This window comes from Chiloscyllium punctatum, chromosome 6 (genome assembly GCF_047496795.1).
Source record: "Chiloscyllium punctatum isolate Juve2018m chromosome 6, sChiPun1.3, whole genome shotgun sequence".
Lineage (NCBI taxonomy): Eukaryota > Metazoa > Chordata > Chondrichthyes > Orectolobiformes > Hemiscylliidae > Chiloscyllium > Chiloscyllium punctatum.
In genome coordinates this window covers 47,532,771-47,555,520 of record NC_092744.1, presented here as the reverse complement: position 1 = coordinate 47,555,520, position 22,750 = coordinate 47,532,771, and the positions used below count along the sequence as shown (strand labels likewise).

The 22,750-nt window shown below is 40.7% G+C and overlaps 1 protein-coding gene across 3 annotated transcripts in view; it reads left to right on the top strand.

Moving 5' to 3' along the window:
• Window positions 1–8,467: 8,467 nt before the first annotated feature.
• LOC140478935 (mitofusin-1-like) overlaps window positions 8,468–22,750 on the top strand; it is a 73,781-nt gene continuing 59,498 nt past the window's right edge. The window contains exons 1-4 of one of the 3 annotated variants that reach the window (XM_072572578.1): window positions 8,468–8,545; window positions 15,895–16,016; window positions 16,888–17,023; window positions 18,740–18,902. In XM_072572578.1, the coding sequence (XP_072428679.1) occupies window positions 15,902–16,016; window positions 16,888–17,023; window positions 18,740–18,902 (414 nt within the window). In that variant the 5' untranslated portion in view covers window positions 8,468–8,545; window positions 15,895–15,901. Of the gene's footprint in view, window positions 8,585–8,813; window positions 8,834–15,894; window positions 16,017–16,887; window positions 17,024–18,739; window positions 18,903–22,750 lie in introns of those variants that run through there. The other 2 variants (XM_072572579.1, XM_072572580.1) reach the window with 2 other exon arrangements.

Here is a 22,750-nt window from a genome sequence, read left to right as displayed (position 1 = left end):
CATGTTTACTGACACCTTTAATAAAAGGAGATATTTACATCTACCCTGTCTATCCCCTCCAGACGTTTGTATACCTCAATCAGATCACCCCTCAGCTTTCGCTGCTCTGAGGAAAACAACCCAGCCTATTTAGTCTCGCTTCATAGCTGAATTTCCCCAGACAAGGTAACATCCTGGTGAATCTATTTTGCATCCTCTCTAGTGCAATCATATCCTTCCTATAGTGTAGTGACCCAAAACTGCACACAATACTTTAGATGTTCCCTTTCATGTCTCCTTTTGATTTACTTTTTCTGCATCTCCAATCACCTTTCAGCTTCCTTCTGTTTATGTTCTCTTTTTATATATTGCTGTTGATATTCCCCATTTATCTCCTGAGCCAGCGGTTTTGAGAATGGTTGGCCATACATCTTTTCATATTAAGGCTAGGGTGATTGTGGATTTTGCTACTAATGCCTGCAGCTCTTCTGTCCTGTGCTATGTTCCATGAGATTTCATCTTTCTATTTGTATGCAAGAAGACTATGACTATGAAGCAAGTGGAGCAATGATGAAGGCAAGTTGGCTGAAAGCCCAGAAGAAGCAAGCATCAACATGTGGAACCAGGTAAATGCTGTGACTTTGATGTCAAGAATTGTTGCTGTCTAGTTTCTCAGGAGAAGGAGAGGAGAATCGGGACCTGTATAGAAATAAAGTGAGATTAGCTATACATGAGATTCAAATGTATGAATTAATAAGGTAGTCCTAACTCATTAGTGAAATTTGAAACTTACCATTGAAACCTTAAGGAAAGAATCAGACATTTTTTCTTGACATTGCAACTCTACTCTCACCATATTTTCCCATTACTCATGCCATTCAAGATGTGGCAAATTCCTGCCCATGGTTTATCGCATGCAACAACTAGTTATATATTGCATTGATAGAAATTGTTATAGAAACTTTGAGAAGGACCAGATGTTAGGTCTCACTTCTTCAAGATCCTAAACTGCCTGCTTAGGGGTTTGTTTATATTACATTATCATAATGGGTGGTGCTTATGGCAGTATTGACCCTTCAGACCCATATCCAACATTTGTGTTAATGGTTCATTACATAAAATGTGTCCACAGAACCAGGTTTCTATTTATATATCTCAGGGAGGTGGATGATGTAGAAGATCTATGACATCTGTTGGGTGCAATCTGTGGTTTTTACCCCTAGATCTTTTCAACATTTGAAAAGCAGCTACTTCTTGATCACCTGCAGAATTGTGCAGTTGACCCACTTCATCCAAATTTTCCTGACTCTGCCTAAATTGGGATGAGGCAAATGAAATAATGATCATAACTCACAGTATAATTCTAATCTTGCCATCTAATTTTTGACTCTGCAGTTTTCAGGCTCAGACGTGTAGCACAATATTATTGTAATCTAATTTTTTTGATATGAACCCTTCAATTTAATCAATTAAGTACTTTCATTGTGCAAAAGTGATTGAGGGATCTACTGCTTACTATGTTTCAATTTTTAAGAACCACAAATGTTTGATGGCTTTCCATGATACCTCTTCGACTACATTTTTAGTTATTGAATACTCTTTAACTTGGTATCCATTTATTTAATTATATTATCACTTCTCTAACATTTTGCTTCTTGAAAGATTTTCCTGTATTTAAATTTCAATTACTTTGAGAAAATGCTGCTCCTGATACAGCTGTTTAATTTATTTCAATTCTGAAATATAATAAAGGCCACCTTGTCTTTTACAAAACTCCCATAACTCGTGAGAGGAATTGAGGGGACTCAGAAACTGCCAACCCTCATCTGCTCAAGTGATAACTTTGGCCACCCCTTAAGATTTGTCTTGTCATTGGTCCTCAGTGACCTTCACTTAATTCCTCTGAAAACATCTTTTCTGCCTTCCCTCCACTTTTACCTAGACTCCTTCCACTTAATCCTCAATTTGATCCTTCATACTTGCCCATTGGTATTTGCTTACTTTCTCCCCATCCACCCCCCAACAAACTATATAACAAAGTTCCTGTCTGTGCTACATTTCATTTCAAATATCACTGAAAAATTCTTCTTTGAGGTTTGTCTGACTGATAAAATCTGTTTAAAAATTTTACTTATAGCACTAGTGCAAAATGTCCAGATTACAGAGGAGGATGTCTTGAAACGGTTAAAAGTGGATAAATCCCCAGGACCTGATCAGGTGTACCCGAGAACTCTGTGGGAAGCTAGAGAAGTGATTGCTGGGCCTCTTGCTGAGATATTTGTATCATTGATAGACACAGGTGAGCTGCCGGAAGACTAGAGGTTGGCAAACGTGGTGCCACTGTTTAAGAGGGGCGGTAAAGACAAGCCAGGGAACTATAGACTGGTGAGCCTGACCTCGGTAGTGGGCAAGTTGTTGGAGGGAATCCTGAGGGACAGGATGTACATGTATTTGGAAAGGCAAGGACTGATTCGGGATAATCAACTTGGCTTTGTGCGTGGGAAATCATGTCTCACAAACTTGATTGACTTTTTTGATGAAGTAACAAAGAAGATTGATGAGGGCAGAGCAGTAGGTGTGATCTATATGGATTCTAGTAAGGCATTCGACAAGGTTCCCCATGGGAGACTGATTAGCAAGATTAGATCTCATGGAATACAGGAAGAAATAGACATCTGGATACAGACTGGCTCAGAGGTAGAAGACAGAGGGTGGTGGTGGAGGGTTGTTTTTCAGACTGGAGGCCTGTGACCAGTGGAATGCCACAAGAATCGGTGCTGGGCCGTCTACTTTTTGTCATTTAAATAAATGATTTGGATGCGAGCATAAGAGGTACAGTTAGTAAGTTTGCAGATGACACCAAAATTGGAGGTGTAATGCACAGCGAAGAGGGCTACCTCAGATTACAACAGGATCTGGACCAGATAGGCCAATGGGCTGAGAAGTGGCAGATGGAGTTTAATTCAGATAATTGCGAGGTGCTGCATTTTGGGAAAGCAAATCTTAGCAGGACTTATACACTTAATGGTAAGGTCCTAGGGAATGTTGCTGAACAAAGAGACCTTGGAGTGCAGGTTCATATCTCCTTGAAAGTGGAGTTGCAGGTAGATAGGATAGTGAAGAAGGCATTTGGTATGCTTTCCTTTATTGGTCAGAGTATTGAGTACAGGAGTTGGGAGGTCATGTTGCGGCTGTACAGGACAGTGGTTAGGCCACTGTTGGAATATTGCGTGCAATTCTGGTCTCCTTCCTATCGGAAAGATGTTGTGAAACTTGAAAGGGTTCAGAAAAGATTTACAAGGATGTTGCCAGGGTTGGAGGATCTGATCTACAGAGAGAGGCTGAACAAGCTGGGGCTGTTTTCCCTGGAGTGTCGGAGGCTGAGGGGTGAACTTATAGAGGTTTACAAAATTGAGGAGCATGGATAGGATAAATAGGCAAAGTCTTTTCCCTGGGGTTGGGGAGTCCAGAACTAGAGGGATAGGTTTAGGGTGAGAGGGGAAAGATAGAAAAGAGACCTAAGGGGCAACATTTTCACGCAGAGGGTATTACGTGTATGGAATGAGCTGCCAGAGGACGTGGTGGAGGCTGGTGCAATTGCAACATTTAAAAGGCATTTGGATGGATATATGAATAGGAAGGGTTTGGAGGGATATGGGCCGGGTGCTGGCAGGTGGGACTAGATTGGGTTGAGATATCTGGTCGGCATGGACGGGTTGGTTCGAAGCGTCTGTTTCCATGCTGTACATCTCTATGACTCTATGACTAGTTACACCTGAAGATGGTGCTCTAATGTTTCGTGCACATTAATTGGCTTGTCATGGCTATTTTAGCTCCAAATGTATTAAAGGAATTTTGGAGGAATGCACCTACCTTTAACACAGTCTCATGTTTGAGAAATGAATGTATTATATGCTTTATTGATTTATTAAAATAATCTAAAAATGAATATACTATATGCTGTATTAATTTATTAAAATGATCTAAATACAATCTGAAGAAGAAAACATGATTTTTCAAGTCAGCTGTGAGTGCAGCCAATCAACACATTTTATACGTTCTAATAAAGGGGCACACCTCCATTGCTAAGCTTTAAATTCTCTGATTCAACCAAAGAAATGCTCTTGTTTCCCAATGCTACCCACAGAAGAGTATCACTCTGAAGGATAACTTTCCTGGTCAGTCTCTTCAGCACTTCAACCATTTCACTGTATAGACCTCATTCCAGCCTATGCTGTCAACTGAGTTACACCCACCACCTATCATCTGCAATACAATTGCATGTAATATTTTGACCTGATGTTTTTTCAGATACCTTCTTTTGCATGTTGGCTCAATCTTTCATGAAGGACTACATACAGTGATTATCTGATAGCAATAAGGGGAGAGATACATAGGAACATAGGAAAGGAGTAAGCCATTAAACCTTGAGACTGTTCTGCCATTCAATAAGATTATGGCTGATATGAGGCCTAGTTGAAGAGTGTGGTGCTGGAAAAGCACAGCCAGTCAGGCAGCATTCGAGGAACAGAAGAACCGACATTTCGAGCATAGGCCCTTCATCAGAAAAGAGGCTTGTGGCCCAAGGGAGCTGAAAGATAAATGGGAGGGGGTGGGGCTGGGAGGAAAGTAGCTGAGAATGCGATGGGTAAATTAGGTGGGGGTGAAGGTGATAGGTCGGAGAGGAGGGTGGAGCAGATATGCGGGAAGGAAGATGGACAGGTAGGACAGTTCAAGGGGATGGTGCCGAGTTGGAAAGTTGGATCTGGGATAAGCTGGGGGGAGGGAAAATGGTGAAATGCACATTGACCCCTGGTGGTTGGAGGGTTCCAAGTCGGAAGATGAGGCGTTCTTCCTCCATGCATCAAATGATTAGGGTTTGGCAGTGGAGGCAGCCCAGGAATTGCATGTCCTTGGCGGAGTGGGAGGGGGAGTTAAAGTGTTCGGCCACCGGGCGGTGGGGTTGTTTCGTGCGTGTGTCCCAGAGATGTTCTCTGAAATGTTCCACAAGTTGGCTTCCTGTCTCCCCACATACATTGCATCAACCATTTCTTCAACCTACAAACTGACCCCGCCACCAGGGATATATTTCCCTCCTCACCCCTATCTGTGTTCTGGAGAGACCATTCCCTCCATGGCTCCCTTATTAGGTCCATGCCCGCATCCCACCAACCCACCCTCCACTCATAGCACTTTCGCCTGTCATCACAAGAAGTGCAAAACCTGCACCCACACCTCCTTCCTCACCTCTGTCCAAGGCCCCCTAGGATCCATCCACATCCGAGATTTACCTGTACTTCCACACACGTCATCTACTGTGTCCATCGCTCCCGATGTGGTCTCCTCTCTATTGGGAAGACAGGATGCTCACTTGTGGAACCTTTTAAGGAACATCTCTGGGACACATGCACTAAACAACCCCACTACCTGGTGGCTGAACACTTTAACTCCCACCCCCAACTCCACCAAGGACTGCAAATCCTGGGCCTCGTCCACCGCCAAATCCTAACCACCCAACGCCTGGAGGAAGAACGCCTCATCTTCTGCCTTGGGAACCTTCAACCACACAATGTGCATTTTACCAGTTTCCTCATTTCCCCTCCCACCCAGTTTATCCGAGATCCAACTTTCCCACCCCGCACTGCCCTTTTGAACTGTCCTACCTGTCCATCCTTCTGCCCACCCATCCACTCCACCCTCCTCTCTGATCTATGACTTTTACCTCCGCCTTCATTAACTTATCACTTTCCCAGCTACTTTCCCCTCCCAGTCCCACCCCCCCCCACCCCCCCCCCCCCCATTTCACTCTCAGCCCCCTTGGGCCACAAGCCTCATTCCTGATGAAGGGCTTATGCTCAAAACGTCGATTCTCCTGCTCCTCAGATGCTGCCTGGCCATGGTTTTCCAGCACCAAACTCTTCAACTCTGATCTCCAGCATCTGCAGTCCTTACTTGCCCCCTGATATGTGGCCTAACTCTACATCCCAGACTTGGGCCCATTTCCCTTGATACCGTTGCTTAATAAAAAATTGTTAATCTCAGATTTAAAGTTAACATTTAAATCTTCAACCACATTTTTAAGAATAGAGATGCAAACCTTCACTACTCTTTGCTTGTAGAAGTTATTTCCAACATCTGTCCCAAAGACCTGGCCCTAATTCTAAGACTATGCACCCTGATTCTAGAATCTTCAATCAGTGCAAATATCTTTATCTATTTTGTTTTTCCCTGTTAATATTCTAATGACCTTGAGTAGATCATCCCTTAGCTGAAAATGTGTTGCTGGAAAAGCACAGCAGGTCAGGCAGCATCCAAGGAGCAGGAGAATCGACGTTTCGGGCATGAGCCCTTCTTGAAGAAGGGCTCATGCCCGAAACGTCGATTCTCCTGCTCCTTGGATGCTGCCTGACCTGCTGTGCTTTTCCAGCAACACATTTTCAGTTCTGATCTCCAACATTTGCAGTCCTCACTTTCTCCTTGATCACCCCTTAACCTTCTAAATTCTAGAGAATAAAGGCCTAATTGGTTTTATCTCTCCTTAAAACTTAGTCCCGGAAGTCCAAATATCATCTTTGTAAAATTGCACTGAACTCCCTCCATGGTCAAAATATCCTTACCAAGGTGTGGTGCCCAGATCTGCTCATAATACTCTTAAGTGCGGTTCAACTAGGGTTTTGTATAACTGCAGTATAATGTCTGCATTCCTATCTCCTTTAGGTATGAATGCCAGCATTTTATTAATCTTCTTGATTATTTTCTGTACCTGTTTGTGGCATTTTAAAGAGCTCTGCACCTGAACCCCAAATCTCATTGGACATCCACTGTATTTAACTTTGTGCCAGCTAAAAAAATACCTGGGTCTGTTCCTTGTTGGTCTGAATTGAATAGCCTCAGACTTGCTTATATTAAATTCCACCTGCCACAGCTTTGCCCATTCACCTAATCTATCAATATCGTGTTTGTATGTAATTTTATGCTGTCATCAACATCGTCTTCAAAGCTGCTATGTAGGAGATCACTTAGGTTTGACAATGAAGTATTGACAAGTATGATAAAGCCGGAATGTGTGTTCAATAACTGTAATGTTCTCACTTGTCCCCATTTACCCCCTTCCCTATTTCATTGATACCTCCCCAATAGCATTTATGTTTTATTGTAATATCAAAAGTACAAAGCACCAGGATTCGTCAGCTCGAGCTAGACACCACACTAGTATTTTCAGAAAAAAACTTCAGGCACACAAAATTACCTTATAACTGTATAACCAAATTGTAAGATTTTAAAAAAATATCTATGTGCAATTCCTTTCAGTGTTTTACTATTATAAATTCTGTAGCTGCATTTCTAATAGAAACTGACAATGCAAGTTTGTCACGCCATAATTATACCTCCCACCGATGCCAGTGCTTCAATATCACTACTGGTGACAGGGTGTAATTACAGTCTGACGGATTTCTACAGCCAATTTCTATTAAAAATATGGAAATAGGAATTTAGGACAGAAATATATAAAACTAGGAACAAAACTAAAACTGTGTCCCCCTAGTTCAATTATCCATAACTATTCATTTGAAGACTTCCTTTTGTGTTGGCTTGCTCTGCGCAAAGTCACAGGAGATTGATTGATGTAAGAAATACTAAGAATACTTTGTCTTAAGTTAAAGAGTATTTCAACAAATGCTTAGCCGATGGAAATTACGAGCAGTGTAAACATTAATTGCATGTTGCACTAATTAATATTGATGATATGAGCTCCACCACCCAATGAAAACAGGGCAATCATACCACATGAATTCGGGGTATTATGACATATCTGTATGACACAAGTTCATCATTTTTAAAAAGTAACTTATCTTAAAGTTGTACGAAGAATCGCAGACGATGACTAAATGGTAGCAATAAGGGAGGAAGCAGGTAGGTTGTCATTTTTCAAATCTCTTTCATTCTTTATATATATTAACTCTGATAAAGCTATCTACAAACTAGTTCATAAACCTTCATTTGGACTTGATGCCCACTTCACTGGATAGATATAGAGAGATGGGCAGTGCCTGCATGCTGGGGATGTATCCAGAGATGTTTTTGCAAGATAGGCACGGCATTCAGGAGGCAACGGTAAGGAGACAGAAAATAATACTTCGCATTAAAAGAGTGAGTCACAGAAGAAGAATCTACAGTAGTCATTCAAAACTCTGGAATGTCCTGCAAACATATTGTCAAGATACTAAGTAATTAAAATCGAGGAACAGTTTTTTTCTGGATAAGCATATTAATGTGTTACTGTAAAGTTAAATGATTCTGAAGCGGCGCTCGCGCATCATCAGTGATCTCAACTTGGAACTCGGGAAGTTGGTTTATGAGCGTTTCGGGGCTGTTGGAGCATGCGTAGTGGGCCGGTTGGAGCGTGCGTGATGGGCCGGTTGGAGCATGCGTAGTGGGCCGGTTGGAGCATGCGTAGTGGGCCGGTTGGTGCGTGCGTGGTGGACCGGTTGGAGCATGCGTAGTGGGCTAGTTGGTGCATGCGTGGATTGACATTAGACAGCTGGACGGATGCGGCCTATTGAAGGTAACTGGGCTAAGTGGACTGCTGACTCCTCAACCACGGGTATTGTGATAGAAATGTGTCATTTATTTCCCCACACTGTATTGTGTGCTTGGGTTACTTTGACCGACTGGCGGAATGCGTGGGTTGTGTGATTTCGTGATGAAGCATCACGTTAGTTGGAGCCAAACAATTGTCTGGAAAGCCAGTAATACTGTGGTCATGCAGGGAATAATATGTTGCATCCAATTTCATTCTCTCTCTCTCTCGTGTGTTTTATTTGCACAACAAGTTAAGTTATTGAAAGTTAAGGTGAGGAGTGATTTATCTGCTGTGAAATAGTTGCGCGAATTATACGCCTTGCCGTTACTAATGTAAAAACTCTCACAACACCAGGTTATGGTCCAACAGGTTTATTTGGAAACATGAGGTTTCGAAGTGCTGCACATTCCTCAGGTGGTTGTGGAGAATGTTAGATGAGTTAGTGTTTTGAGTTGGCAGTGCCAAAGGACACGGGCAAATACAACCATTCCCAAACTAGTCCCCAAAAATTTTCGTTGATTCTGGCTACCGTTGTTAATGTTCCAACGCAAGTCCAAAGTGAAAGTGAAACTTTTGAGACATTATTGAATGTATAGTCAGTAAGCTATTATTGGATTTCGGTTTTAGAAGGCGTGCCTCTAGCCATGCTGTTCTAGTACGACTACCACCACGGCATTTACCCAAACTGTGGAATGTCCCGAGTACTGTACGTCCTAAATACAAATTATAACATATCCAATCCGATCAACTTCCCTACATCATTCTTGTCTCGATCATCAGTAGAAGGGGTTGTGAACAGTGCTTTCAAGCAACACTGGCTCAGCAATAACCTCACTTGCCTTCAGTTGATTGTGATTGTGGAAGGTTAGTGATGCAACTCGGGATATCTCTGCAGGAATTTGAGGCCCAGCCATTTCAAATTGCTTCATCAATTAGCTTTCTTGATTGTACAGCCATAAATGCAGATATTTGCTGATGATTGCATAATGTTCAGCACCATTTTTTTGAATCCGCATACTGAAGCAGTTCATGTTCAAATACAGCAAGATCTGGACAAACCCAGGCTGACAAGTGGCAATGTGCATTTGTATCACAAAGGTGCCAGACAATGCCCACCTGCAACAAGAGAAAATTTGTCTATTGTGCCTTGATGTTCAAAGGCATTGCCATCACTGAATTCCCTTGCTTATCAGCATCCTTAGGGTTACCATTGATCAAAGAGCTGAATGAACTAGCCAGATGGATATTTTAGCTCCAAGAACATGTCAGAGGATAGGAAATCCTGCAGTTAGTTCAGCTCTTGACTTGGTCATGTCGTCCACCACTTACAAGCCAAAGTCAGGCATGTGATAGAAACTGAACAATGTGGTGCTGGAAAAGCGCAGCAGGTCAGGCAGCATCCAAGGAGCAGGAGAATCGAAGTTTTGGGCATAAGCCCTTCTTATGCCTGAAACATCGATTCTCCTGCTCCTTGGATGCTGCCTGACTTGCTGTGCTTTTCCAGCACCATATTTTTCTGCTCTGATCTCCAGCAACTGCAGTCCTCACTTTCTCCTATGTGATAGAAACTCCCCATTTGCCTGTATGAGTGCATCACCAAGAATACTCTTTGCCTGACACAATCCAGGACAAGTTCCTGAAGGGCGTTTGCCCGAAATGTCGATTTTACTGCTCCTCGGATGCTGTCTGACATGCTGTGCTTTTCCAGCACCACTCTGATCTAAACTCTGGTTTCCAGCATCTGCAGTCCTCATTTTTGCCTCCAACCCAGAACAAAGTCACAGATATGTACTCCCTTAATCATTGCATAGTGGCAGCAGTGTGTGCCATCTATAAGATTCATTGCAGAATTTCATCAGGACTGTTTGGAAACTGAGTTAGGTATATCACTTTCCTATGTTATCACGTGCAAAGAGAATCGACTTCCATGTTGGCCAACACCATAGACATAGAAAGAAGCAGAAATGGGCCTGCAATCACCATGCTGTGCCGTTCACTAAGATTATGGCTGATCTATTTGGGTCTCAAACTCCAACAACATTTGATTCCCGTCCCTACAAGTGTCCATCTACCTCTGCCTTCTGTCATTCAGTAACCCTGTCTCCATCAGCTTCGGACATAGGGAGTTCCAAGTTTACACATATCTTAGAGAAATATTTCCAGAGAAGTTTACAGGAGGAAACATCCTTTCCATGTTCACCTTAAGTCCTGTTTAGATCTTCTGCAGTACAATCAATGATGCACCAGGGAACTATGCTTTAATTTCCATGCTTTTGTTTAATTTAAAAATCTCCATTGACTAGGTGTACTACTTGTACCTTCAGATCTTAGGTCTCTGTATTTGAATATATGTAGCAAGCACAAATAAGCCATGTTGCAAGCCTGACTGACCTTAATTGGTATAACCAATTAATTGGTTATTTTAATTCTTAGCATATGCTGGGTTGTTCAGGAGCTGTTAACTTGTAGAATTGCAGCTAACGTTAGACATTGTGTTCTGAGTTTTTCAAGCACCAGCTAATTGAGTACAGCCAAAGGGATGTGCTGTTTGGTACAATCTGATAGTAGTTGGAATGTATGACTTGGGTATCTGGTATTGAAACAGTTTCTCCTGATTTTTTTTCATCAAAGGTAGGTTCAAATCAAAGATTAGCTGGAATATGTGTAACAATGGTGGGCTGCTTTTGGGCATAATTGAGATGCATTTTCACTGGGGGACCAGATAGGCAGATAGAGCCAGAGATCCTGACAAAGGATTTAAAGAGTAACTTGAAGCAGAAAAAGACTACATGCAACAGATTCTAGATTAGTGGTACTGGAAAAGCACAGTAGGTCAGGCAGCATCCGAGGAGCCGGAAAATTGACGTTTTGGGCTGGAGCCCTTAGTCAGGAGTTCCTGATGAAGGGCTCCAGCCCAAAATTTCAGTTTTCCTGTTCCTCAGATGCTGCCTGACCTGCTGTGCTTTTCCAGCTACACACTCTGAAGCGGGTTTTGAGAAGATTTGTAGCTCACATTGAGGTTCTGGATGTAGGTTTGCTCGCTGAGCTGGAAGGTTCATTTTCAGATGTTTCAGCACCATACTAGGTAACATCTTCAGTGAGCCTCCGGATGAAGCATTGCTGATGATTCCTGCTTTATTTATAGAAATCCAAAGAAACCCAAACATATAAATAGAAAGCAGAAATCATCAGCAATGCTTCATCTGGAGGCTCACTGAAGATGTTACCTAGTATGGTGATGAAACACCTGAAAATGAACCATCCAGCTCAGCGATCAAACCTACATCCAACACACACTCAACTCTGATCTCCAGCATCTGCAGACCTCACTGTCTCCTACCAATTGAGCGAAGTCTACACTTGGAGCCAGCAGGGTGTAATTAATAATTTGTATCTTGTCTTAGCTAGGGAGCGTGCCATGCTGAAAGAGTGTATATTTGAAACAATGGATTACTTAAAATATCATGGAGGATATACTGAAGAATCTATAATTAAAAGTTGATCAGTCACCAGGAATGAACCAGGTGCATTAGACAGTACTGAGGGAAGTAGGGAGAGACGTGTAATTGTCAATTTCTCTTCAGAAATAAGATGGTCCCAGATTACTGGAAAATTGGAAATATTACACTCTTACTCAAAAAAGCCTTAATGTAAACTCAGCTGCTACAGGACATTTATTTAAGCTCTGGTGGGAGAACTTACAGAAATAATAATTTGGGAGAAAAATAACTATCACTTAGATAAGTATGAATTCATCAAAAATCAGTAAGGACTTGTTGAAATTGAGTTTAACCAACTTGGTTGAGTTTTTGATTAGATAAATTGATTTAATGAGGGCAATGAAATTGTTGCAGTTTGTCTGAACCATCTCAATTTGGAATAGATTGAGGGAAACTGTCCCCACTGGGTTGAGGATCAGAGGCTATCAACATAATTAACAAAGGAACCAAGGGTGACACGAAAAATTTCTTATAGAGATGTACAGTATGGAAACAGACTCTTCGGTCCAACTCCATAACCAGATACCCTAAATTATCCTAGTCCCATTTGCCAGCACTTGGCCCACATCCCTCTGAACCCTCCCTGTTCATATACCCTTCCAGATGTCTTTTAAATATAGTTATTGCATCTCCACTACTTCAGCTCAGTCCATATATGCACCACCCTTTGTGTGAAAAAAGTGCCCCTTGGGTCCCTTTTAAATATTTCCCCTCTCAGATAAACCTATGCCCTCTAATCCTGTATTTCCCCAATCCAGAGAAAAGACATTTCCTATTTACCCTATCCCATGCCCCTTATGATTTCATGAACCTGTGTAACGTCACCCTTGAGCCTCTGACGCTGCAGGGAAAAGAGCCCCAGCCTATTCAGCCTCTCCCTATAGCTCAAACCCTCCAACTCTGACAATATTGTTACAAATCTTTTCTAAACCCTGTCAAATTTCGCAACGTCCTTCCTATAGGCAGTGCATGATCTGGAATGTATAATCTGTGATTGCGATGAAGGTAGATTGAATTATGGTTTTCGAAAGGGAATTCATAAGCACATAAAGCATGCGAGTTTTTTGGTGTATGGAGTGAGGATGAGGAATTGGTTGCTGAGTTGTTCATGTAGAGAACCAGCATACACTTTATCAGGCCAAGTGGCTCTCTCTGTGCTTCAACTGTTCAGTGGTTATATGAAATATTTAGCATTTGGAATATTTCTCCTAACTATCCATTTAATTTTCTTTGCTCTAAGAATACCAATCCCAGATTCCTTAGGTTTACAAATGTTTGAAAGTTCTGGGTCATTTGTATCATGCTGATAGATTTTCTGTAAACCCTCTCCTACACCTTGGGATCCTTCCATAAATGTGGTGCCCAATAACCAAGAGAATATTCTAGTAGAGGCCTAATCAGTGATATTGATCAACTCCTCGTTTGAAAATATCAGAAATGATCCAAATTAAGTAGGTAGGAAATCGAGGAAGCAGTCGTTGAAATAATTGAATGATGAAAGTCTAGAATTGTCCTTCTGCTCCTGGTTGAACCTGGAGTAGTAGACTGAATTGTTGTCAAGGAGGCAAAATATCGTTCAGATGTTAAGACTGGATTTAAATGTTGGGTGAGCTAACATGAGTCAATAATGTTGACTTTTTTTCCTTTTGCAAAAAATTTGTCTTCCTTTCGATTTTTTCTTCTTCACTTAATTCCTTCATTTTCTCTCTCCTACCCAAGAAAGACGCGTCAGTTATGGCTCAGCTAGTAGTTGTGTCATTGACTCAAGAATTCAAGTCCCATTCCAAAACTTGAGCATAAAAATCAGGACTCGCAGACTAATGTGAAACTGAGGGAGTGCTGCCCTGTTGGGGTGCCATATTTTGAATGAAGTGTTAAACTGAAGCCTATTCTGCCACGAGTGGATGTAAAGATCTTGGACACTATTTTGAAGAAACGGGACCTTTATTCTCTAAATATCCCTTGTCAACATATCTCAAAAAAAATCTGGTCATTCTAGCATTGCTGTTTTTTGGAGTTACTATGCAAATTGGCAACCATTTTTCTGAAATTACACTAGTGTCTGTAGTTTGAAATATTATGGCTGTCATGAACAACTTGAATTTGAGAAATAAATTGTTCAGGGTCATCAGTTTTTGCCAAAAGTCTTTAAGAAAGAGTTCTTTATATGACTTAAAAGGCTGAATCTGTGTAGGTAGGCCTGAATTGTGATGGTCTGTTGAAGTGGCAAGTAACTGAAAACTTGGAGTCTTTTACAGATAGAATATAGACATTTGGACACCACTTGTTCCCATTTCAATCTCAGGCTGACTGTGCTGTTCCAGCTAGGCCTAACACAAGCTGCAGAAAAAAATGCCTCTAATTCTGCCTATGCATGTTACAGCCTTCAGGACTGTACGTGGAGTTTCATAATTTCAGAAAGTTTGTTCCCTTGCCCCACACCCCTTAGCCACATCCTTTCTGGGTTGTTCCCAGCACAGCCAACCCAATTTCAAATGTTTTCATTTCTCATTCGCACCCCACCTAGCAATTATCTCTATCTTGGCTTATTATCAGTAACTCCTTTGCCTATCCCTTTTTCCTCTTTTCTGTCTGGGCACTTTATCTCATGACATATATTCTTATATATTCTATTCTAAAATTGGATTATTTCTTGATTCTGGAGTTTCCTGTTAGGCCATTGTTACTCTCTTTTAATTCACTCTGTCCCTACACAAAGGACCTCTCCTTTGTGATTGTCATCTTGAGGAACTTTATGTAGTAGTGTGAGTATAACCTTACACCTATATTTTATAAGATGAAATAAAGGTGTGTGTGGATATATGTTATATACGTGTGACAGTATATACTTTTATACCTCCACCAAAATATATACGCATGTATTCTGTGTAAGGAGTAGGCTTTCAGGCTGAATAGATTTCCCGTTCCAAGTGTGTCTGAATTTACTTCTGAACATGTGATTCTCTATTCTTCATATGTTTTGAAAATAAGTCCTATTTTTAAAAAAACTGATCTAATGTAATCCAACCATTAATTAAATTCAACTTAGCAGTTGGAACCACTCTCATCCCTGAGTTATAATGTTCTGGGTTTGATCTCATTGCTGCATTAAGCACAAAAATCAAGGCTGACAGTCTAGTGTTGTGTTGAAGTAGTACTGTTAGAGGTGCTGTTTTTCAGGTAAGATGTTAAACTGATGCCCCATCTGCTTGCTTGGTTGAGGGATTCTTCACTTTTTTTTCTCCCCTCCTTTATGTTTCAGTTTTCTGTTTAAGAAAAAGTTTCATTTTCTGTTTTTGCTGAAACCTAACTCAGAAGTGTCTGTCTCACCATTCAGGGTAATTGAGGCAGGAAATGTCACAACTTCCAAGAAGTACTTGGATGTGTGCCCAAAATGTTGATGAGCAAAGTTGCCTCTTCTGTACTCTTTGAATCTGTAATTCATGTTATCTTTGGCTGTCTGAATGAGTATTATGACTTAGTGTCATTCTCTTTTCTCCCCCCCCATAACCCTGAATATTGTTTCTGTTTAAGTGATCATCAAATGCTGTCTTGAATTCCTGAATTGAACCTGCCTCCACCACACAATTTTTGTAAATTGCGACTTGAAGTCTTGACAGGTGTAATTGGATCAGTGATTGATATGTGTTTAAAGCACCCAGCCAGGATATACTGTTTACTTCAAGGCAAATCTTAACCTGTAGTAGCTGCCAAATTGAACCTATTAGCTAGTTTGTGATCCTCAAAAATGTGAAGGTAAAATTGGATTTTGTAGAACTGTTTAAATGTAGGTGTTGTTCCGTTCATAACATTTGTGAATTTTCTACACAGTTGAATCATGGCAGACACCAGTTCATCACCATTGAAGCACTTTGTACAGGCTAAAAAGAAGATTAACTCAATTTTTGATCAACTGTTGGAGTATGTTAATGAAGGAGCAAGCTTTATTAAAGGTTTGATATCAATTACCGGTGCTTTGGTCGATATTAAGTAATAGTTATTCAGTGTGGTATAAGCTAGAACAAACGTTGAGGCACATATCTTCAATAGAATCACCTTGTCTGTATCAGAGTTATCATTCTGCAGTAAATGTTTCATTTATCTAATCTGTATATTCTAATGTCTTCTGACTGCCTCCACAAGCCCCAATTTGCAGCCACTATTCCCCATGTTATTGTCTCAGTCTGAATCAATATATTTGGTTGTGTTTTTGACTTCACATTCTCTTCAATCAGCATAACCGCCTAATGCTGCAATTTGTTCATCTCTGCCTCCTCCATCTGCTTCTGAAACTCTCACCTGTGATTTTGTTGCCTCCAGACTCAACAACAATGGACTCCTAGCCAGCCTGCCACCTTCCATAAAATTAAGCACATCCAAAGGTCCACTGTCCACATCCTAACTTGCATAGTGTCTTATTTATCCATCACTTCTGTCCTTACAGATCTATATATAAGTATTAGTTTCTGGTCTATCTATAGATTGAATTTAGAAATTCTCAATCTTTTGTTTAAATCCTACGTGCAAGCCCTACAGTTCTTCCAGGTGTGGTCTCTTGTGCATCCTTGACTTGTTTCATTCTACCTTTGCTGATCTTGTTTTTTTTCTAGTTCTCTCCCTAAACGTCCCCTGCCATCCTTCTCTTTATCTTCTTGAAATAATTTTTAAAACGTCTCTGTGTCAGTTTCTGTCTCAGCATTCTTGTGAAGTAACTTGAGGCATCTCAGTTAAGTTGAAGAAAGTTTTTAAATCCAATTTGTTTTTGTTTTATACATATATTTATATATATATATAAATATATATTCCTGATGATTTGAATCTTAGAATCTCATCAAAATGAAGGATTGGCGAAGATAACGACGCAGCAGCAGTTAGGAGAAATAGAAATGTTTGCAACTAAAGTGGCTGGAATCGGTGAGGTGCTGGCACGTAGACACATGAAAGTGGCCTTTTTTGGAAGGTGAGATGCAAAATATTAAATTATGGATACTAATAATAGATTCTTCATTAAGTACAGAGAGGAAGGTCATATTTTATGATTGGAAGTGTATGCTTGCTGAAGGAGCAACAAACCTATTGATGATGTTGGTACCAAAATTCACAGAAGTAGGAGCACAGCGTAGATAAATCAAGAAACAGCTGCTATCTTGCTTGGATTTTTTATATCTAGCTTTTAAGTTTGTAAAGAAAAAGCCTTCCAAAAAACATTTTTTGCAGTTTTTAGCCGAGAGAGGAGTCAAAGTAAGAGATACATTTTTCCCTGTTATTGCTGTAAAGCAATATGTTTGAAACCTCAAAAGAAGTTATGACAGATTGCAGAAGGTCTGAGGTTAAAGGTGAGAAAAGGTGCTACTTGTTAAATCACAGTTGTCTTGTATACTTTATCTAGGAGTTGATAGAATTTATCCTAATAGGATTACAAACAACTTTAAAATATCTATTAGTCTTGGTAGATAAAGATAGCATTGAAGAAGTGAAAGCAACAATGTTTCCAGTAACAATTTTCCAAATGAAGTCCTAAAAAAAATAAAATTAAGAGCTGAAATTGTTGCTTTCATTGTGATAAATTATAATTATATTTTTTGGGATTTTGGATTTAAAGTAGAACTCTGTGAATGGTTTTTATTTTAAAGAAGTAATAAAGATATTTGGAACAGTGAACTGACTGCATAATTCCATTAAAGAATATGACTACAGTTAAGCATTGAATAGGATAACTGTGCTTTTAATTCAATGTTTACAAATTGAACTTTTATGACAGAGAAAACAGACTAGGTACCACAAGTGATTGGCAGTTCAGTTCAGAATAAGGTTCCAGTTCAGGTGAACAATTTCACCCTCCCATAAGGATTAGTTTGTGAAGTTTCTAAACTGTGAGAATTTATATAGAAGTTTTCAAGGTCTCAGAACTGAAAGGAAATTTAGGTCATTAGAATTGGGCCACCAAACTTAGAAAGAGTCATGTAAGTAAGGAATTAAGATTGGTGTGACCCTTCACTGGGCTTGAGTATCTCTAAAGGATATTGATGGCAAACTGGTTGAATATCGTTATAATTGAACCTCTGGATGTGCAAATCTGAAACAAAAACAAATTGCTGGGGAAACTCAGCAGTTCTGGCAACATCTGTAGAGAGAAATCAGAGTTAACGTGAAGAAGGGTCACCAGACTCAAAATATTACATTGACTTCTCTCCAGCAGTTTCTCAAAATGGTTTATTTTTTCTAAACTGTCTTTTCATAATTGTAATTTTGTTTTTGTTTAATAAACATGTATAATGGGTTATTTTTGTATGAACATTGACAGCCTAGTGTGAATGTGTTGTGATTAAATACCTGAAAAATATAACTATCAAGTCAGATTTCACTCTGAGATCTGACTTGTAATCATCAGCAGGGATATTCATGTGCTTTTGAGCCTTTGTCAGACAGTGATATACTGTCTCAGAACTTGTGACCCTAGCTTTATTTTCTTATAATATGATCCTACTTCCTAAAAATAGTTCTGAATTTCCCCGTCTCCATTTTTCTTATCTTGAACACCATTATAATACTGTCATCATTAAACAAATAAGTTGTTGGCCTTTGAGAATTTTGTTTTATTCGAACAGACGTTTTATGAGTTACTAATTTTGAACAAAAGACATTTTTTGAAGTTTTTGTGTTTCGAATGTCACAGAACAAGTAATGGAAAGAGTACAGTGATCAACGCTATGCTATGGGACAAGGTACTGCCCAGTGGCATTGGACACACAACCAACTGCTTCCTTAGTGTTGAAGGAACAGATGGGGAGAAGGCCTATTTGATGACCGAGGACTCTGAGGAAAAAAAGAATGTTAAAGTAAAGACCTGTTTCTGTCTAAATATGTGGCATTAACAAAGTGGTTGGGGGGGCGGGGGGGATGTGGTGAAGAAGGGAGGAGGGTGTTTGTTGTTTAGAGCCAAGTAATTCATTGTGGAAAAATGAATTTTCAAATTGTGCAATTTGTTTAGATAAGCCTTATGACAATACTGTTGATATAGTAGTCTCCTCTTATTTCCTCATTTGCAATGGAGAATGCTTATCTGCGTGAAATATTGGGGGATGCCAGTAAGTCTGCACCCCAACACATATTCCAGTATTTACAGAGGAATATAAAAGCAAGATTCTTATTGTTGTCTCATAAAGTGCTTTTCTTTCCCTCTTTATGCCTTTTATTCCCCCTAATATGTCAGTTATGCTGTGCCTATTCCTAAACCACAATCAGATGCTTTTCTATTGGCTCTTGCTTCAATGCAAACCTCATTGCTTCTTAGCCTCAGTCTCTTGCATCCTATTTTTAATTTCATCTATCCTGGAAGCCTTTTGCAACCCTTCTTGCCTGAGCTGAATCTCATATTAACCAATGCATTTTGTCAACTCTCCTGTTTGCAAACCCAAGGCACATAAGAACAGGCAGACCATACATATGAATAATGGCAAAGATGATGGGCAAATAGACGTGACATGGGTTAAGAGAAGGTTCATCAGAATTTTGCGAAAGTTAACATTAAAGATTGGAAGGTCAGCAAGAGAACATATAATAGTGGGTTCTCAAACAGACAAAAACAAACTTAACAAGGTTTCATTGGTAGAAAAAAGTTACACTTGTATAAATAATGACACTAGATCCTAACATATTTTACAGCCACTGAAATACTTTTGAAATGTAATAATTGTTTAATGTACATAGCGAATTTGCACACAGCAAGATTTCCCAAATATCAGTGTTATAATAAGTAGATAATTTAATTTTGTGACATTAATTGAGGGCTAAATATTGTTTAGGATACCAGGGAACAGTCTCTTATGCTTCTTTGAAATAGTGCCATGAAATATTTTATCTCTCACTGGGAAGACACGCCTTCTGACAGTGTAACACGCCGTCAGTACTGTGATACAGTGTGGGCCTTGAGCTTTTGTTCACAAATCCTGGAGTGGGCATGATAGTATTGTGATGTTGAAAACAAGCAGTTTTGGTGGTAGAAAGAATGTTTTGTTTCTAGCTCAATTCAGGTTGAGCAGGACACTAAATTTAAGACTGTAGAGGGGGTAAAGTATGGAATTTGGTAAGGGTCTGGAGTTCCTTAGGTTTGAACTATTGCAAATAATTCATAATTAGTTGAAGTAAGGCTTATTGAATTCTGTATATTGAAACATTTCTATTGGATTGAGTAAAAAGGTTATGATGTCCTTGGTTTATTTTCAGAGAGGTCATAAAAGGCACAGACTCCGGAAGGTCTATGTTTGAAGGGTTTTAGGGCCAGTTTGATTATAGCTAACATACTGCCTCAGGCAAAAGGCTTTTAAGTTTTTTTAAAAACTTGTACAATGAAAGGGGAGTGGCCAGTTCTCCCAGCTCAGCTTCACTCTGGTTTGGTTTGATTTGTAGCAGTGGTGCTATAAAAGCTGCTGGACCCAAAGAAGCAGGTCCATACTGCTGTCTCTCTGACTTCTCTCCTGTAAGACCCTGTGTTTTTTTTTCCTCTTGTGCTAAGGAGTGTTTATGGGGCTTGTTGCAAGTATTGGAACAACATCATTAAATTGGGATAATCTGTTGGGTTTTCGGATAGGTTAACTTATTCTGTATACTGTTCTCTTTTGCTTGTGTTTCATTCGGTAATAACAAAGAACAAAGAAAATTACAGCACAGGAACAAGCCCTTTGGCCCTCCAAACCTGTGCCGATCCAGATCCTTTATCGAAACCTGACCCCTATTTTCTAAAGATTGTATCCCTCTGCACCATGCCCATTCATGTGTCGGTCTAGATACATCTTAAACTCCAACTGCCTGATAGTGTCATTTAACTTAGAAAATGTGAGGCGCTGCATTTTGGGCAAGCAAATCTTAGCAGTACTTATGCACTTAATGGTAAGGTTCGAGGGAATAATGCTGAACAAAGAGACCTTGGAGTGCAAGTTCATAGCTCCTTGAAAGTGGAGTTGTAGATAAATAGGATAGTGAAGAAGGCGTTTGGTATGCTTTCCTTTATTGGTCAGAGTATTGAGTACAGGAGTTGGGAGGTCATGTTGCGGCTGTACAGGACATCAGTTAGGCCACTCTTGGAATATTGCGTGTGATTCTGGTCTCCTTCCCAGCAGAAGGATGTTGTGAAACAACAACTTGTGGTACACCAACATTGCAACCCTGGGCAGCTATCGCTCCCCAAACCTTGAACCCCTCACCATCAAATGCCACCCCTTCTATCTGCCACGGGAATTTACCGCTGCTATATAAACCGCTGTGTACATACCGCCGCAAGCAAAGGTTGAGGAGGCTCTGGATGTGCTGTACTCCACCACTAACACCATGGAGACGGGACACTCTGAGGCCCTGTTTATTGTAACTGGCCAATCTAAAGGAGAACATTACCTGCCCCACCATGGGCCCAAACATTTTAGACCATTATTATACTACTGTTAAGGGTGCCTTCTGATCCATCCCCTGCCCTCATTTCGGGAACTCCGAGCACAATGTCGTGTTTCCTATCCCAGCTTTCAGACGAAAGCTCAAGTAGGAGACACTCCCGTGGAAATGGGTCCAGTGCTAGTCGGAGGAGGCAGAGGATCAACTCCAGTGCTGTCTGGAATTGGCTAAATGGGCCATGTTCTCACAGTCTGCAGGTACCTTGGACGAGTACGCCACCACCGTCTCAGACTTTATCAGCAAGTGTGTGGAGGACTGTGTAGTGAGGAAGTCAATCTGGATGTTCCCCAACAGGAAACCCTGGATGATTCAAGACATACAGAACTTGCTAAAATAAGGCATGAGGCCTTCATATTAGGAGACCCACTCAGATGTAAGGAAATAAGTATGACCTTCACAGAGCCATTAAGACAGCCAAGGACCAATACCGATCCAAACTAGACACCCAGACAGACACCTGATGACCATGGCAAGGACTGAATGACATCACAGTTTTTTAAAAAGAAACAGTGCAAGATAGCAGAAAATGACACATCCCTCCCAGACCATCTCAATGCCTTCTATGCTTGCTTTGAGCAGAATTTCAGTGGAGAGGTAACACCTATTCCAACAAGCCCTGACGAACCTATCCCAACAGTCACAGCATCAGAGATCAGATCAGTTTTTGTGTGACAGGACCAGGCGGAGTACCAGGCCGTGGACTCAGTGCATGCACAAGCAGAGGTCTTCTCTGACATCTTCAACCTCTCCCTGCAGCAGACCACTGTCCCTGCCTGTTTCAAGACGGCCAATATCATCCCTGTGCCTAAGAAGGCTCATGCAGCATGTCTGAATGGCTACCACCAGTGGTCCTAACTTTGGTGGTCATGAAGTGCTTTGAAAGGCTTGTCATGGCATTAATCAACTCCAGCCTCCCCACTACTCTTGATCCACTCCAATTTGCCTATCGGACTAACAGATCTACATCAGATGCCGTATCACTTTGCCCTTCACTCCTCTCTAGAACATCTCGGTACCAAGAACAGCGCATAAGGATCCTATTCATTGACTACAGTTCAGCCTTCAACAATATTATTCCCTCAACACCGATTACTAAACTTAGTGATTTCGGACTAAGCTCTGCAACTGGATCCTCGGTTTCCTGGACCACAGGCCACAATCAGTGAAGACTGGGGACAATATTTCATCCCCACTAACACTCAACACTGGAGTAGTGGGGTGGAGGGGGGTGTACTCAACCCCC